At 35.4% G+C, this 17,600-nt stretch overlaps 1 protein-coding gene across 1 annotated transcript; it reads left to right on the forward strand.

The window, feature by feature from the left end:
• The first annotated feature begins 13,381 nt into the window (after positions 1 to 13,381).
• Positions 13,382 to 15,673, forward strand: FSCB (fibrous sheath CABYR binding protein). The gene is given in 1 exon segment (XM_028099637.2): positions 13,382 to 15,673. A coding segment is annotated over 1 exon segment (2,292 nt).
• The last annotated feature ends 1,927 nt before the right edge of the window (positions 15,674 to 17,600 follow it).

The following is a 17,600-nucleotide window of genomic DNA, read 5'->3' on the forward strand; positions in this document are numbered from 1 at the left end:
AGCATTTTATATGTATAAAGAAATGTGTAATGTGTAATATATAATATTTATTTTGTGAATGTAGACTTATACTCACAATTTTATATCCTGCTTTTTTTCTTACTTAATATTTTGTCGCGGGTGTTTTGTGTCATTATGTATTTTTCATTAACATGGTTTTTTAAGGGTGACATTATTTCAAAAGAAAGATCTACTATTTGTCCTTTTCTTATTATAAGTGATATCTACTTTTTGTTTCGTGTGACAATAAACATTGTTTTTTATAATCTTTGTGCTGAAGCTTTTGGAAAGTTGTCTACTTGTAAATTCTCTCCATTTTCTCATCACCTGCCATGTGGCTTCAACTTCAGCACTCCAGTGAAAATGCTTTAGCTAAATTCACCAATGGCATCCAGTTTGACAAATGCAGTGGACTTTTTTAGTTTTTATCTGCCTAGATTCTATAAATATCATTTGATACTAATCCATTTTTGACCATGCTTTCTTAAAACATTCTCATCTCTTGACTTCTATGACAACACAAATTTCTGGTTTTCTGATACCTTTAGCTGTTTATTTTCAGTCATATTTTGCCAGCCTCATCCCTCTACCTGACATTTAAATGCTTGATAACTGAGTGGGCTCAGTCTTGGCTCTATTTTCTTGTCCCTCAGGATCTTTTTCCTAAGTGATCATATCCAACCTCATGGCATTAAATACCATACATATCCAATGAGTCTCAAATTTGTATCTTTGGTGCTGACCGCTCTTCTGAACTCTGAACCTGATATTCAACTACCTAACATCTTGATATGGGTGTTTTAGAGGCATCTCAAACATCTCTGGATATTGCTGTCACCCACTGTTCCTCATCCATTTTTTCCCTTATCTCAACAAACAGTGCATCTATTTACCTAGTTGCAAAAACCAATGCCTAGGAAACATTCTTAGCATTTTCTCTTCTTTTCCCCTGATATCCAATTCATCATCTATTCCAGTTTGTCTCAATTCCAAAATGCTTCTATATTCTGCTCTTTTCTCTCCATCTATACTGCAATCAACCTAATACCCATTTTTAGTCATTTGTTTTTCTAATCTTTTTTATTCTACCTGTCATTTGAATGCTTGGTAACTTAGGGCTTTATCTTAGACTCTTTTCTTATCGCCTTCTGGCTGATTTTCATGATTGCATTCTTGCCTGCTGTAGCAGGCAAAATTCTAAGATGATCCCAAAGTTCCCTGCACCCTGGTCTATATGCTCTGTAAAATCTTTCTCTTTGTGTGACTAGGATCTCTTAATATCCCATGGGATAGTCAATAGTTGATATAGGATAGTTGATTAGGTGATGTTATATGATAAATACGATGGGATTATTCGTCACGTTTTTGATAACTGTATTAGGTAAGATTCTGTTGTAGCACATGGAAGAGAGATTGTCTTACTGGGTTTGAAAAATTAAATTGCCATGTCGAGGGCCACATGGCTAGAACTTGAAGGCAGCCCATAGGAGTTGAGAATGAATTTGGTGGACAGCCAGCAAGAAAATTGGGATGTCATTCATACAAACACTGGGAATTAAATTCTGTTACCACTCAGTGAGCTTGGAGGAAGAACCCCTAGTATCAGATGTGATTTCCTTCCAGGCTGACACTGATTTAAGTGAGATCCACTGGTGAGATCTAGATCACAGGACCCAGCTAACCTGTATCTTTATGGTGTTTTAAGGTGCTACATTTGTGGTAATTTGTTATAGAGCAAAGAATCCAATATTCTTCCTTCTTCCCGCAATCATTTCAAACACAGAAAAGAAGAACCTTAAAAACTTTTATATATTTAAATGGCATTTAAGACAAAATAACAATTTCCCTTTTTAGATTTATTGAGGTAAAATTGACAGTTTGTAGTGTACAATAAAGAATATATTTAAAGTGTACAATGATATGATTTGATATACATATCAAAAGTGAAAGTATTCCCCAAATCAAGGTAATTAACATATCCATCACATAAGATAGTTACTTTTTAATTATTTTTATTATTATTTTAATTCCAGTGTAGTTAATATACTGTGTTATATCAGTTTCAGGTGTAAAATATAGTGACTCAACAGTTCCATATATTACTTAGTGCTCATCATAAGTGTACTCTTAATCCCCTTCACCTGTTTCACTCATCCTCCGCCCACCTCCCTTCTGGTAACCATCTATTTGTTTTCTATAGTTAAGAGTCTCTTTTTTTGGTTTGCCTCTCTTTTTTCCTTTTTGATTCTTTTGTTTCTTAAATTCCACATCTGAGTGAAATCATATGGTATTTGTCTTTCTCTGACTGGCTTACTTCACTTAGCATTATACTCTCTAGATCCATCCATGTGACAGCAAATGGCAAGGTTTCATTCTTTTTTATGGATGAAAACATTTCATTATATATACATATAAATATATATTTCAAATATATATTACTTTAATTTATATTTTATACTATATACTTATTTATATATTCTATATTTAAATATATATATTTATTACTCCTATATATATTTTGTATGAGATATATATAAATTTATATATCTCACATCTTTTTTATCCATTCATCTGTCAGGGGACAATTAGGCTGCTTCTGTAATTTGGCTATTGTAAACAATGCTACATTAAACATAGAGGTGCATATATCTTTTCAAATTAGTGTTTTTGTATTCTTTGGGTAAATACCCAGTAGTGCAATTACTGGATCATGGGGTATTTTTAATTTTTTGAGGAAACTCCAGCCTGTCTTCCACGATAACTGCACCAGTTTGCATTCCCACCAACGGTGCATGAGGGTTCCTTTTTCTGTACATCCTCGCTGACACTTGTTTCTTGTGTTTATTATTTTAGCCATTCTGGCAGGTGTGAAGTGATACCTCATTGTGGCTTTGATTTGCATTTCCCTGATGATGAGCGAAGTTGAGCATCTTTTCATATGTCTGTTGGCCATCTGGATGTTTTCTTTGGATAAATGTCTGTTCATGTCTTCAGTCTTAAATTGGATTATTTGGGGTTGTTTTTGGGTGTTAAGTTGTATAAGGTATTTATGTATTATGGATAGTAACCCTTTATTGGATATATCATTTGCAAATATCTTCTTCCACTGAGCAGGTTGTCTTTTAGTTTTCTTGGTTGTTTCCTTTACCACGCAGAATCTTTTAATTTCGATGTACTCCCAATAGCTGAATTTTGCTTTTGTTTCCCTTGCCTGATGTGGCATAACTAGAAAAATGTTGCCATGGCCAGTGTCAGAGAAATTACTGCCTTTGCCTTCTTCTAAGATTTTTATTGTTTTAGGTCTCACATTTAGGTCTTTAATCCATTTTGAGTTTATTTTTGTGTGTGGTGTAAGAAAGTGGTCCCGTTTCATTCTTTTGCATGTAGCTGTTCAGTTTTCTCAACACCATTTGTTGAGGAGACTTATTTTTTTTTCCATTGCATATTCTTGCCCCTTTTGTGTAAGATTAATTGACCATATAATTGTAGACTTATTTCTGGGTTCTGTATTCTGTTCCCTTGATCTATGTGTCTATTTTTGTGCCAGTACCATACCATTTTGATTACTACAGCTTTGTAGTATATCTTGAAATTTTGGATTGTGATACATCCAGTTTGGTTCTTTTTCAGAAAGTTTGCCTTGGGTATTTGGGATCTTTTGTGGTTGCATACAAATTTCAGGATTGTTTGTTCTAGTTCTGTGAAAATACTGTTGGTATTTTGATAGGGATTGCATTAAATCTGTAGAGAGCTTTGGCTAGTATGGCCATTTTCACAATATTGGTTCTCGCAATCCATGAACATGGCATATCTTTCTATTTGTGTCCTCTTCAGTTTTGTTCATCAGTGTTATATAGTTTTCAGAGTACATTTCTTTCACCTCCTTGGTCAGGTTTACTCATGCATTTTTATTATTTTGGTGCAATTGTAAATAAGATTGTTTTCTTAATTTCTCTTTCTGCTACTTCATTTTTAGTGTTTAAAAATGCAACAATTTCTGTATACTGATTTTGTATCCTGTGACTTACTGATTTCATTTATCAGTTCTAGAATTTTTTTGGTGGACTCTTTGGTGTTTTTTCCCTATAATATGTTATCTGCATGTAGTGAAAGTTTTACTTCTTCCTTACTGATTTGATGACTTTTATTTCCTTTTGCTGTCAGATTGCTGTGGCTAGGACTTCTAGTACTATTTTGAATAGAAGTGGTGAGAGTGGACATCCTTGTCTTGCTTCTGATCTTAGGGAGAAGCTCTCAGTTTTTTTCCCATTGAGTATGATGTTAGCTGTGAGTTTTTCATATAAGGCTTTTATTATGTGGAGGTATGTTCCCTCTAAATCTACTTTGTTGTGAGTTTTTATCATGAATGGATGTTGTACTTTGTCAAATGCTTTTTCTGCCTCTATTGAAATGATCAAAGAGTTTTTATCCTTCTCTTATTTATGTGAGGTATCACACTGATTGATTTCTGAATATTGAGCTACCCTGGATCTCAGTAATAAATTCCACTTGATCTCAGTGAATGATTTTTTAAATGTATTGTTGTATTTGGTTTGCTAGTATTTTGTCGAGGATTTTTGCCTCAGTGTTCATGAGAGATTTTCACCTTTAGTTTTCTTTTTTAATGGTATCTTTCTCTGATTTGGGTATCCAGATAATGCTGGCCTCATAGAATCAATTTGGAAGTTTTTTCCTCTTCCAGTGTTTGGAGCAGTTTGAGAAGAATTCACTCTTCTTTAAATGTTTGTTAGAATTCACCTGTGAAGCCATTAGGTTGTGGACTTTTTTTTTGTTGGGAGTTTTTTTTCTTTTTCTTTTTCAATTACTTATTCAATTTCATTGCTAGTAGTTAGTCTGTTCAAATTTTCTGTTTCTTTATGTTTCAGGTTTGGTAGTTTACATTTTTCTAGGAATTTATCTATTTCTTCTCAGTTGTCCAATTTTTTAGCATATAATTTTTCATAATATTATCTTATAATCCTTTGTATTTCTGTGGTGTCACTTGTTATTTTTTTTCTTTCATTTCTGATTTTGTTTGAGTCTCCCCCCGATTTTTGATGAGTCTTGTTGCGTTTATCAATTTTGTTGATCTTTTCAAAGAACCAACTCCTGGTTTCATTGATCTGTTCTATTGTTTTTTTAGTGTCTATATCTTTTATTTCTGCTCTAATTGTTATTGTGTCCTTCCTTCTGCTGGTTTGTCGTTTTGTTTTTTGTTCTTTTTCTAGCTCCTTTATGTATAAAGTTAGGTTGTTTGAGATTTTTCTTGCTTCTTGATAGGCCTGCATTGCTATAAACTTCCCTCTTGGAACTGCTTTTGCTGCATCTCCATGGTTTTGGATAGTTGTGTTTTCATTTTGATTTCTATCCATGTATTTTTATTTTCCTCTTGGGTTTCTTGGTTGACCAATTCATTGCTTAGTAGCGTGTTATTTAACCTTTATGTATTTGTGCTCTTTCCAGAGTTTTTCTTGTGGTTGACTTCTAGTTTGATAGCATTGCGGTCAGAAAAGATGCATGGCATGACTTTGATCTTGTTGAACTTATTGAAACTTGTTTTGTGGCCTATTATGTAATCTATTCTAAAGAATGTTCCATGTGCACTTGAAAAGATTGTGTATTCTGTACCATTAAAATGGAATGTTCTGGATATATCTGTGGAATCCATGTGGTCCAATGTGTCATTCAAAGGCACTCTTTCCTTGTTGATTTTGTTTGGATCATCTATTCATTGATGTAAATGGGGTGTTAAAGTGCCCTACTATTATTGTAGTAGTATCGATGAGTTCCTTTAAGTTTGCTATTGACTGTTTTATGTATTTGGGTGCTCCCACGTTGGGTACATAAACTTTTACAGTTATTATATCATCTTGTTAGATTGTCTCCTTTATGTAATATCCTTCTTTTTCTCTTGTTATGGCCTTTGTTTTAATGTGTATTTTAACTGGTGTGCCCATTGCTTCCCTGGCTTTCTTTTGATATCCATTTGCATGATAAATATTTTTCCATTCCCTTACTTTCAGTGTAAGTAGGCCTGAAATTGTCTCTTATATATAACACATAAATTGGTCTTGTTTTTAAATCCATTCTATCACCCTATGTCTTTTGATTGGAGTGTTTAGTCCCTTTATATTCTAAGTAATTATTGGTAGGTATGTATTTATTGCTATTTTCTTACTTTGTTTTTAAAAGATTTTATTTATTTATTTGACAGAGAGAGACAGTGAGAGAGGGAACACAAGCAGGGGGAGTGGGAGAGGGAGAAGCAGTCTTCCCGCTGAGCAGGGGAGCCCAATGTGGGGCTCGATCCCAGGACCCTGGGATCATGACCTGAGCTGAAGGCAGATGCTTAATGACTGAGCCACCCAGGCGCCCCACCATTTTGTTACTTTTTGTGGTTGTTCTATAGTTCTCTGATTCTTTCTTCTGTTGATCTCTCATGGTTTGCTGGCTTTCTTTAGTGATATATTTGGATTCCTTTCTCTTTATATTTTGCATATCTATTACTATTTTCTGATTTGTGGTTACCATTCAGTTTATATATAACATCTGCATATAGCAGTCTATATTAAGTTGATATTTGAACCTTTCTTTACTTCTCTCACCCCACATTTTAGGTAAGTGTTGTCATACCTTTTATTTTGTGTGTACCTATTCTGCGTGGAGCACTGGGTGTTATGCACAAACAATGAATCATGGAACACTACATCAAAAACTAATGATGTAATGTATGGTGATTAACATAACAATAAAATATTATTAAAAAATAAAATATTTTGTGTGTACCTGGACTGATATACTTATTTTTGTAAGCATTTTAAGATATACTTATTTTTCTGCTTTTGTGCTTCCTACATTTCTGACTTATGGTCTTTACTTTCCACTTGACAAGTCCCCTTTAACACTTCTTGTTGGGCTGGTTTGGTGGTTGTGAACTCCTTTAGCTTTTGTTTGGGAAACTCTTTATCTCTCCTTCTATTCTGAATGATAGCTTTGCTGGGTAGAGTATTCTTGGCTGCACATTTTTCCCTTTCTGCATTTTAAATATATCATGCCACTTTCTTCTTGCCTGCAAAGTTTCTGTTGAAAAATCCACTGATAGCCTTACAGGGTTTTCATTGTATGTAACTGTCTTCTCTTCTGTTGCTGCTTTAAAAATTTTTTTCTTTATCATTATTTTTTGCCATTTAAATACTCTGTGTCTTGGTGTAGACCTCCTTGGGTTGATTTTTGGGGGAATCTTTGTGCCTTCTGGATATGGATATGTTTCTTTCCTCAGATTAGGAAAGTTTTCAGCTATTATTTCTTCAAATAAATTTTCTGCCCCCTTTTCTCTCATTTCTTCTTCTGGGATCCATATACGCAAATGTTATTATGCTTGATAGAATCACTGTGTTCCCTAAGTCTATTCTGATTTCATATGATCTATCCTAAAGAATGTTTTGTCTGTGTTAGAGAAGAATGTTTATTTTCTTGCTGTTGGAAAGAATGTTCTATATGTGTCTGATTTTGTGTAATTTTTTCTCTCTCACCTACTCAGGTTGATTACTTTCCATTATTCTGTCCTCCAGGTCACTAATTCATTCCCTGTCTCTTCTAGTCTACTTATTCTTTCTAGTGTATGTATGTATGTATGTATGTATGTATTTAAAAATTTTAAATTTAAATTCAATTAACATATAATGTATTACTGGTTTTAGAGGTAAAAGCCTGTGCTTGATCAGTCTTATATAATACCCAGTGCTCATTACATCACATGCCCTCCTTAATGTCCATCACCCAGTTACCCCATACCTCCACCCCCTTCCCCTCCAGCAATCCTGAGAATGTTTCCTATGATTAAGAATCTCTCATGGTTTATCTCTCTCTCTGGTTTCATCTTGTTTTATTTTTTCCTCTCTTCCCCTATGATTCTCTGTTTTGTTTCTTAAATTCCACATATTAGTGAGATCATATGATAATTGTCTTTCTCTGGTGGACTTATTTCACTTAGCATAATACCCTCTAGTTCCATCCACATCATTGCAAATGGCAAGATTTCATTTTTTGATGACTGTGCAATATTCCATTATATATATATCTATCTTCACACAGCACCTCTTCTTTATCCATTCATCTGTCAATGGACATCTGAGCTCTTTGCATAGTTTGGCTATTGTGGACATTGCTGCTATAAACATTGGGGTGCAGGTGCCTCTTTGGATCACTACATTTGTATCTTTGGGGTAAATACACAGTAGTGCAATTGCTGGGTCATAGGGTAGCTCTACTTTCAACTGTTTGAGGAACCTCCATACTGCCATTTTGTTACTTTTTTTAACTGTTTTTCAGAATGGCTGCACCAGCTTGCATTCCCACAAATAGTGTAGGAGGGTTTCCCTTTCTCTGCATCTTCACCAACCCACTCCTGGGCTCACTCTTTGTAGCCGTCTTCCCTACTGTGATGCCTGGGAGCTCTGTTACACTCAGACACCCCTGGTCTTCCTGTGACTCTGAGGGGCCTGAGACCACACTGTCCCAGCTAGGGTTCTACCCCTGCTTAGCCTCCTAAGTGATGTCCCTCACTGGAGCAGAATTCTAAAAATTTCCAATTTAGTGCTCTGCCACTCTATCACTTGCTGGTAGCTGGCTGACGGAGGCTCTCTACCCCCCACAGTCTAAATACCCATATACATATATACCCAGCTGGGACGGGGCACACAGTTTTAACAAGGTGTACACCAATCTGCTTGTGAATTGAGACTTGCAGTCTCCACCACTGCTGCTGCCACCCCTGCAATGGGGACCAAGGCCCTGCACAGTGTGTGGGCCAGTGGATGCTTTGTTGGCAAGGTTTACTTTAATCTTCTTGGTAGAAGACCTGCAGTTTTGGGACTGAGGCAAGTGTGACTAGAAAAGGCAGATCTGCCAAAGGCTGGGGTGGGGAGGCAGGGCTTGGTGTAAACATGTTAGTGAATGTTGTTGTGGAGGTGGTTCTTTCAGGTAGCCATGTGTTTATGCCGGGGGTTGGTTGTTCAGCAATATGTTGCTTAATATACTTGTGAATTTTCCTGTTATCTTCTTGTAATTGATTTCTAATTTCATACCATTGTGATTAGCAAAGATGCTTGATATGATTTCAGTTTTCTCAAATGTTTAAAAAACTTGTTTTGTCAGATAACATATGATCTATCCTAAAGAATGTTTTGTCTGTTAGAGAAGAATGTTTATTTTCTTGCTGTTGGAAAGAATGTTCTATATGTGTCTGTGAGGTCCATCTGATCTAAAGTATAGTTCAAGGCCAAGTTTTCTTATTAATTTTCTATCTGGATGATCTATTCATTAATGACAGGGGAGTAATCAACTCATTTACTTTTATTGTATTGTTGTCTACTTATCCCTTCAGATATCTTAATATTTGTTTTGTATATTTAGGTATTCTGATATTGGATGCATAAATATTTATAATTGTTAGATCCAAAATAACAATACTTCTTAGAGTTTGCAAGTCAATGCATCATCAGTCCCCTATCTACTTCTTCCAGCACATTCTGACGAATGATTTCCTTTGCTCACCTAGCCTTTTCTCTTGCCACAGCAGATTTTTCTTACAGTTTTTAGAATTTTCTTTCTATTCTTACTCCATTGGATGCTTTCTCAATTAGATGCTCTCTCCTATAAAACCCTTTTGGTCCTATTACTCCAGGTAAAATATATTTTCTCTTTACTACTTAACAATATTTTCTACAATTTTTATATTTATTTATTCAGTTTCTCCCAATGGACTGTGAGATTCACAAAGATAGGAAACAATGTCTTTTTGTGTTCTTGTTTCCTCAATACCTGACAACTGTCCCTAGAATACATAGATACTCAATAAATATTTTTTGAGGTAATAATTATTTCCAAAAATTAAGTAGAATTGGAAGTAAAATTGTGGGCAAATAGTATGCACATTTTAGAAATATTTGATATTTACTTTCAGATTATCCAGAATAAAGTTTGTATCAATTCAAATGTCTGCCAGTAATGTATGAAGCTATCCATTTAATAATACTCTCACTTTGGGGGGGTATTAACTTTAAAATAAATATTTGCTAATGTTACATTGGTATTTTAATTTTTATTTTAGAAGTGAACTTGATCTCTTTTATATATTTATTGTTTACCTATTTTTCATCCATAAATTTTTTATTCATGTCCTTTGTTAATTTTTCTATTGTTACCTTTATATTGGTTTCTAAAATCTTTTAGTATATTAAATACAGCTCTTTGTCTATGTGATAGTTTGCACTTATATTTCCTAGATTTTCATTGCACTTTAATTTTATTTTTAATTCACAGAGATTTTAGAATTATATGGCATCTATCCCCACCCTTTCACTGAAACTGCTCTTATTAAAATTACCAATAATCTTATAGTTATTATATCCAGTGGGCATTTTTCAGACTTCACCTTATTTGATATACTGAGAACAAAGCAATATAGGTCACAGTTTAGATATTTGGTTTACATTGATTTGAATTATCTCTGCCACTCTAAATGATAGCTTTCCAAGTTATTATAATAAAAAGAAATTAAGTGCTACTTGGCAAATTTGTTTGTGCTAACATTAAATGCAAATCATCACATAGAAGCCTTTCAGCAAATCCCTCTGGTTTTATGATCATGGAAATGAGTCAAATATTGTGTGAAACCAAATGCCAGACCTGAATTAGAAATAAAGAAACTAGCTCTAGAGATTGAGAAAGAGTTGGAGTACAGCATTCCAAGCAGAAATCAGAAATATGGGGTTCTGAAAGAATGTTGTATTAGTTTCCTAGAGCTGCTATAATAAAGTACCACATACTGGGTTAAAACAATAGAACGTTATTCTCTCACAGTTCTAGAGGCTTGAAGTCCCAAATCATTGGCAGAGCCATGCTCCCTCTGAAGCCAGCTTCTTTTAGCTTCTGGTAGCCCTAGGTATTCCTTGCCTATGGCAGCATAACACAAATCTCCGCCTCCATCTTCTCACGAAAATCTTCCCTCTGTGTTTTTTCCCCTCTTTTTATAAGAACCACTTGACCTGATTACATTTGCAAAGATCCTTTTACCAAATAATATCACTTTCACAGTACCCAACACATCTTTTTGGGATACACAATTCAATCCATAACAGATGTGAACCAAGTAAATGGGAGAAAATGGAATCATGTAGATTTCTAGAACAAAGGGTAAAATACCAAATCCTAAATTGACAAGATAGGTTGAATAATGATTAGTTGGGTAGGTAGATCAGCAGGGGAAAAGGAGCATTTGTGGATTTAAGAAATGCAATGAGAAACTGCTCTATGAAATCCCTTGTAATTCCTTTTGGAATCTCAAGTAAATTTTTAATTGATTATTTAGGCATGCTAATTTGTTTTTACAAATAAGCTAATGACAAAGGCAGTTTAGTGCAATAGGTTGGTGTATAATTAAGATTGATCAAATTCTTTATTATTTCTTGGAGGGGAAAGTAAATATCAAATAATTAGAAATTGAAATTTTAAGTGATATTGAAAATTCAAGTTATATCTATGGAAGATTTGGTAAAATCTTATTTAAGTTGAGGCAGCAAAATTAATCCAGTACATGCAGTTGCATAATCCAGTGAATAAAATGTTAGTTTTGAAATTTATTTCTTGTTATAAATCAACCCAAAATGGACTTTGAAGATATTCTATAAAATCTCAGAAACTTGATTACAAAAGACACATGCAATGTGTGACAGATGCAATTGAGAACACCAGACCACAAAGAGGTTGAGAAACAACCAATTTTCAAACTATAGCCAGTCTGATGAAAACCTATATCAGTTCTTTTGTAAAATGACTATTGTTATACTTCACTTTATTAATTCTTAGAAAGATAGAACATAGTGGAAAAGAATGACAAAAATTAAAGCAGAGCAAGTTGAGCTGTAAGACAAGCAACATGGTTTTTAACACATTCGTCCAATTATTCTGAACAAATATTCACTGATCCCTACCAAGAGACTGAGGTTGTTTTAGGGACTGGGTCAAAGAATGTGAAAAGTGTTATTTGGCTAAGATGACCTAACTACAATGAAGACTAATGCATGTCAAAAAAGTGTAATTATTCAATGACATTTTTATATTTCCTGAAGCATAAAGAAATTTAAAAATATTTCTAGGTTAATCAAGTCATAATGATTGTTTAGATATGTTTGTCTCTGTGACTACATTTTTGAAGTCTGTTTTCTTCCCTTTAACTTTCTAGAGACCAAAGTAATGTGTTTTTTGCACATCTTTTGATAAATTTTCATCTTGCTAGTAAAATTTTTGTGTGATATGTAAGTTAAAGTTTTATTTACATTCCCAATCTATTATAATATCATTTAGAATTTGCTTAACTGGGTTTCCTCTATTTCAAGGCTTCAATTTACAGTTTTATCTTCATTGGGGAATTTATTCCTATGTGGTTATTCAGTAGCTTGTATGTTTAAAAAGGCATTTTATTTCATGTGACAGATCTTTAGACTTAACATTCTTTTATTTAGCAAACTTTGGGTGGAAATATTTTCTGAAATACTTGAAAATAAAAATATCTCAAGTTGTTTGAGAATGCAAATATGCTATATATATATAGGTAGCATATTTGCATATATAATATATAGGATATATATATATATAGCCTACTATCAATATAGATAGTAGGCTCTTGTAGTTCCTGAGTGCTGAGGACAGAGAAATGGAGTTTACCTGGAATGGACCTCAGAACTCAAATTTTTAAAACAGTATTCACTTTCTTCTAAATCAAGTAAGTATACATTTTGATAGAACATTGCCACATACATGTATCATTTGTTTTCTCCAACAATTCAAAATAGGCTGCAGCATTCTGAGTTCTGCAATATAACTGTCTTTGATAACAGAATTAACAGAATTGAAATTTAAAAAACATCACTTTCAACTATTAGGAAGCAACATTACTGGAGTTTACTTGATGTTCCTCTGATAGACAAATGCTTTTTTCAACTTGATATTTCAAATAGTAGCTCTCTCACTTGTAGCCATTGTCTATGAGTGTTTATACAAAGTTAAAATGTGCTTGGAACACCACCAATGGAACCTTGTAGGGAGAATTGACTGTGATGTCATAGACCTTTAAGGGAAACTTCTAGAAGTGAGATTAGTCATATGAGAGACTAAACAAGAGAGATGCTTACTGAGTAAGGTGGGATCCAACAAGAGTGTAGTACAGAATGCAGTAATTTATTAATTACTTTTTTCTAAGGTATCTCAACAGAACAACACTTAATGAAGAAAGACAAAGCCTTACCTGTCTGGTACATTTGTGATTCTTGATGATTAATTACTTGAAGAGTAATATGTTTGAAATTCACCAGTTTTAGAAATGGAAGAAGGTGATGAACCTGATCAGCCTATCTCAGCAGGGAGACAAGAAATTCGAAAGAGAAGACGACCCAGCCAACCAACGGTAGACAAATCCCAGCAGACTGAAGTGACAGAGAAAAAGAAACACTTGCCTATATCACAATCATCTGGCCCTAAAGCTACGCTTAGTATTGGTAATATTCCTGGAAGCAAAGTCAACTATGAGTCTCTCAGAGTATCTTCTCAACTTCAGCAAACTTGGACAAAGAGAAAGCGTGTACAGGATATGACAGATAAATCTCTGCAAACAGACGCTACTGTAGAAGAGAAAAAAGAAGAAATCATGTCAGTTAGTGAAACAGTGATACCTGAAGAAAAGCCAGCTGCTGTTGGAGAAGCAGTCCCTGATTGTCCAGAGAGTGTTCAGGAAGTAGAAATTCCACCAAGCAGACATTCAGTTCAATTCAAAATAGACAGATCTCAGCAGACCAGTTGTACTGGAGACTGGACAATGATGAACATTCCTCAAAAAGAAAAAGTGAGCAAGGAACAGCAGACATACTTTAGTGAAACAGAAATAATGGTTATTGGCAGGCCAGATAGCTCTTTTTCAAAGTCAAATGAGGTTGTGCAGAAACGTAAATCCTCAGGGAAATTTTTCATTAGTGAACATCCTGAATTGCAACCTTCAACAAGTAAAGATGAAGCAATTGGGCAGATATATATCAGCAGATTTCTATTTGGTCAACAAAGCAAAAAGGGTTCTTTGGAACTTTCAGAAGATGGGCAGTATGTTCTAGGTGAAGTACAGCCTCCCACTGCAGAAGAGATCTCTGCTGAAATGCAACCTCTGCCAACTGAGGAGACTACTACAGAAAACTCCCCAACTGAACTTCAGCCTCCACCAATTGAAGAGGATCCTGCAGAAAAGGGCCCTGCTAAAGTAGAGCCCACACTGGGTGAAGAGACTCTTTCAGAAGGGCCCCCTGATGAAGTTCAGTCTCCAAAAGTTGAAGAAGCTTCTATTGAAGTACAGCTTTCCCCAACTGAGGAGACTCCTGCAGAAGAGGCCCCTGCTAAAGTAGAGTCTATCCCTGCTGAAAAGACTTTTTCAGAAGAGGCTTATGCTGAAGTTCAGCCTCTATCAGCTGAAGAGCCTCCTACACAAGAGGCCCCAGAACTTCAGCTTCCACCAGCTGTGGAGGCCCCTGCAGAAGAGGCCCCAGCTGAAGTTCAGTCTTCACTAGCTGAGGAGGCCTTCTCTGAAGAGGCCCCAGCTGAAGTTCAGCCTCCACTAGCTGAAGAGACCCCTGCAGAACAAGCCCCAGCTGAAGTTCTGTCTTTACCAGCTGGGGAGGCCTTCTCTGAAGAGGCCCCAGCTGAAGTTCAGCCTCCACGAGCTGAAGAGACCCCTGCAGAACAGGCCCCAGCTGAAGTTCAGCCTCCACCAGCTGAGACATCTCCTGAAGTTCAGTCTTTACCAGCTGAGGATGCCCCTGCAGAAGACACCCAAGGTGCAGTTTGGGCTCCACCAGCTGATGAGGGCCCTGAAGAAGAAGCTCCCGATGAAATTTGGTCTTTACCAGCTGAGGAGGCTCCTGCAGAAAAGGCTCCAGATGAAGTACAGTTTCCACCAGCTGAGGAGGCTCCTGCAGAAGAGGTTCCGGATGAAGTACAGTTTCCACTAGCTGAGGAACCTCCTGCAGAAGAGGCCCCAGATGAAGTTTGGTATCTACCAGCTGAGGCAGGCCCTGCAGAAGAGGCCTCAGCTGAAATTTGGTCTCCAGCAGCTGAGGAGGTCCCTAAAGAAGATACCCCAGCTAAAATTTGGTCCGCACCAGCTGAGGAGGCCTCAGCTGAAATTTGGTCTCCACCAGCGGAGGAGGTCCCTAAAGAAGATACCCCAGCTGAAGTTTGGTCTGCACCAGCTGGAGGAGTCCTCATTGAACTTCATCCATCCGATGAAGAAACTACTTTAGAAATGGTCCCTGTTGACAAATAGTTTCCAGCAGCTGAAGAGGACTTTATTACACAAATCTCTATAGAAGATGTCCTTGCTAAATTTCAGCCTCCACCATCTGAACACATTGCTATAAATGAGGCTTTGGTAGACCATATGTCTACTGAATATCAATATCTCCAGACAACAGATGTCCCAGTGGTAAAATTAGAATCACTGGTTTTGGAAGATCAGCAAAAACTTGAAGAGCCTTTAGAACTGGATCCTGCCCCTGAAGATTTGTCTAATATCAAGAAGGAACAGGTCCTTGCCTTCGAAGTGGAGGGTGTCTTTCATATAGAAATAAAATAGAGGCCTCTTTCTCAGCTGTAATCAGGTCTTAACTAAGTTAGCAATCAGAAGCTAGGGGACATAAACACTTTAGAAAAGTGTAGGCATTTGGAAGTAGCTTTGTGAACAGGGAGATAAAAGGAAACCCTAAGACATGGACCACTGGTTGGAAAATGAACAATAAAAACTAGTGGTTTAAAATTACTGTGTTATTTTCATTCAAATCTAGCATATATTGAAATACCCATTTGGAAACAAAGTAAGTTGTTGATTGAAATAATTACTTAATATATCCTTTCTCTAATAAACCCTGTTGAAAAGGGTAAAATATGCTCTATAGCTATATTTTCTTTTCACTACATGTAGCTTGTAGTGGAAAAGGCAGTTTCTTTGCTGCAGTTCTCTCATCTAAATTCCTTGAGTTCTAGTCACATAGCTAAAGGTATGTGTTTTTTTCCTTATTATAATACATAATATCTCTAATTCTCTTTATATTTGATTCCTTCTGAGGCCAGCATTTCTTTCCTGTTTTCATCCCTATCTTCTTGCATGTTTTACATTTCCATATCTGGATAGGGAAATTTAATTCCTTTGTAAAAACCTTCTTTTTAATGAAGATAGCCTGGATAAAGTATTTTAAAAGGTGTGTAAACATAAAGAAAAGTACACTTAGATGGCCTTGAGGGCATGTTTCTACTTAGTTTTAATTTCATTTCAACTTAGAATGTGATGAATCCTTTGGAAGCTTGGCTCATTTTTTTTGTCTCTGAACTTGTGATGAAGAGAAACTTGCATAAAGTTGAATGACTAGTTGTAGTATAGTAGTCTCCCCTTACCTGCAGTTTTGCTTTCCATAGTTTCACTTACCTGCGATCAGCTGTGGTCCAGAAGCATATTTTCCTTCTGATGTACCTTTCCTTGAAGGTCAGTTGTAGCCTAATGCTATGTCACAATGCCTACACTATTCACCTCACTTCATCTCATTATATAGGCATTTTATCCTCTCACATCATCACAAGGAGAAAGGTGAGTATAGTACAATAAGATATTTGAAATAGAAAGAGATTACATCCATAGAACTTTTATTATAGGATATTGTTATAATTGTTCTATTGTATTATTTGTTATTGTTGTTAATCACTTACTGTGCCTAATTTATAAATTAAACTTTATCTTAGGTATGTATGAATAGGAAAAACCAGTATACATAGGTACTATCCACAATTTCAGGCATTCACTGGGGATCTCCTAAGATATCCTTTGTGGATAATGGGGGACTACTGGATAAGCTATGGACATTTTTAAAGAGTAATTATGGATTAATATAAGATGTCTGTAAATAAATGACATCTTGGTTTCTATGGTTATGGCCACTTTTGGGAAAATATTTTCTTTAGCTACAGTTTAGTTACTATATGCTGAAATAATGAGATTATTCTCTTAAAAATTTAATTTCGTTAGTGTATTTCCCTGTTTAGTAAAAACTCTAGATTGATGATTCCAGACCTTGTTAAACTTTGATGCCCTGTGATTGTTAGATGTTTCTCACATTCTTCATTACCTCTGTACAGTGTACAATAAGAGCATGTGACATTTTTAAGTGATTTTTCTTCTGGAACTTTATAAAAATTTTTGTGAGTACAATATTTTTTTAATATACACCAGATTTGAGGTTGGGAAACATTATCCTAGACTTCTTGAATGAGGATTGCTTTTTTGATATTTCCAAATCCTTTAAATTATTTTGTTTTTTGGGATACTTAAAATCCAGTTAAACACCTTTTTCTAAATATGAAGTTTTCTTTTTCTATTTTAGATTTTTTAAGGTTTTTATTTAAATTCCAGTTAGTTAACATAGAGTGTAAGGTATATAATATAATTTAACACTTCCATACAACACCTGGTGCTCACCACAACAAGTGCCCTCCTTGATCCCCATCACCTCTCT

This window comes from Eumetopias jubatus, unplaced genomic scaffold, assembly GCF_037043125.1.
Source record: "Eumetopias jubatus isolate StellerSeaLion01/CBP00866 unplaced genomic scaffold, mEumJub1_p1.0 scaffold_7, whole genome shotgun sequence".
Classification (NCBI taxonomy): domain Eukaryota; kingdom Metazoa; phylum Chordata; class Mammalia; order Carnivora; family Otariidae; genus Eumetopias; species Eumetopias jubatus.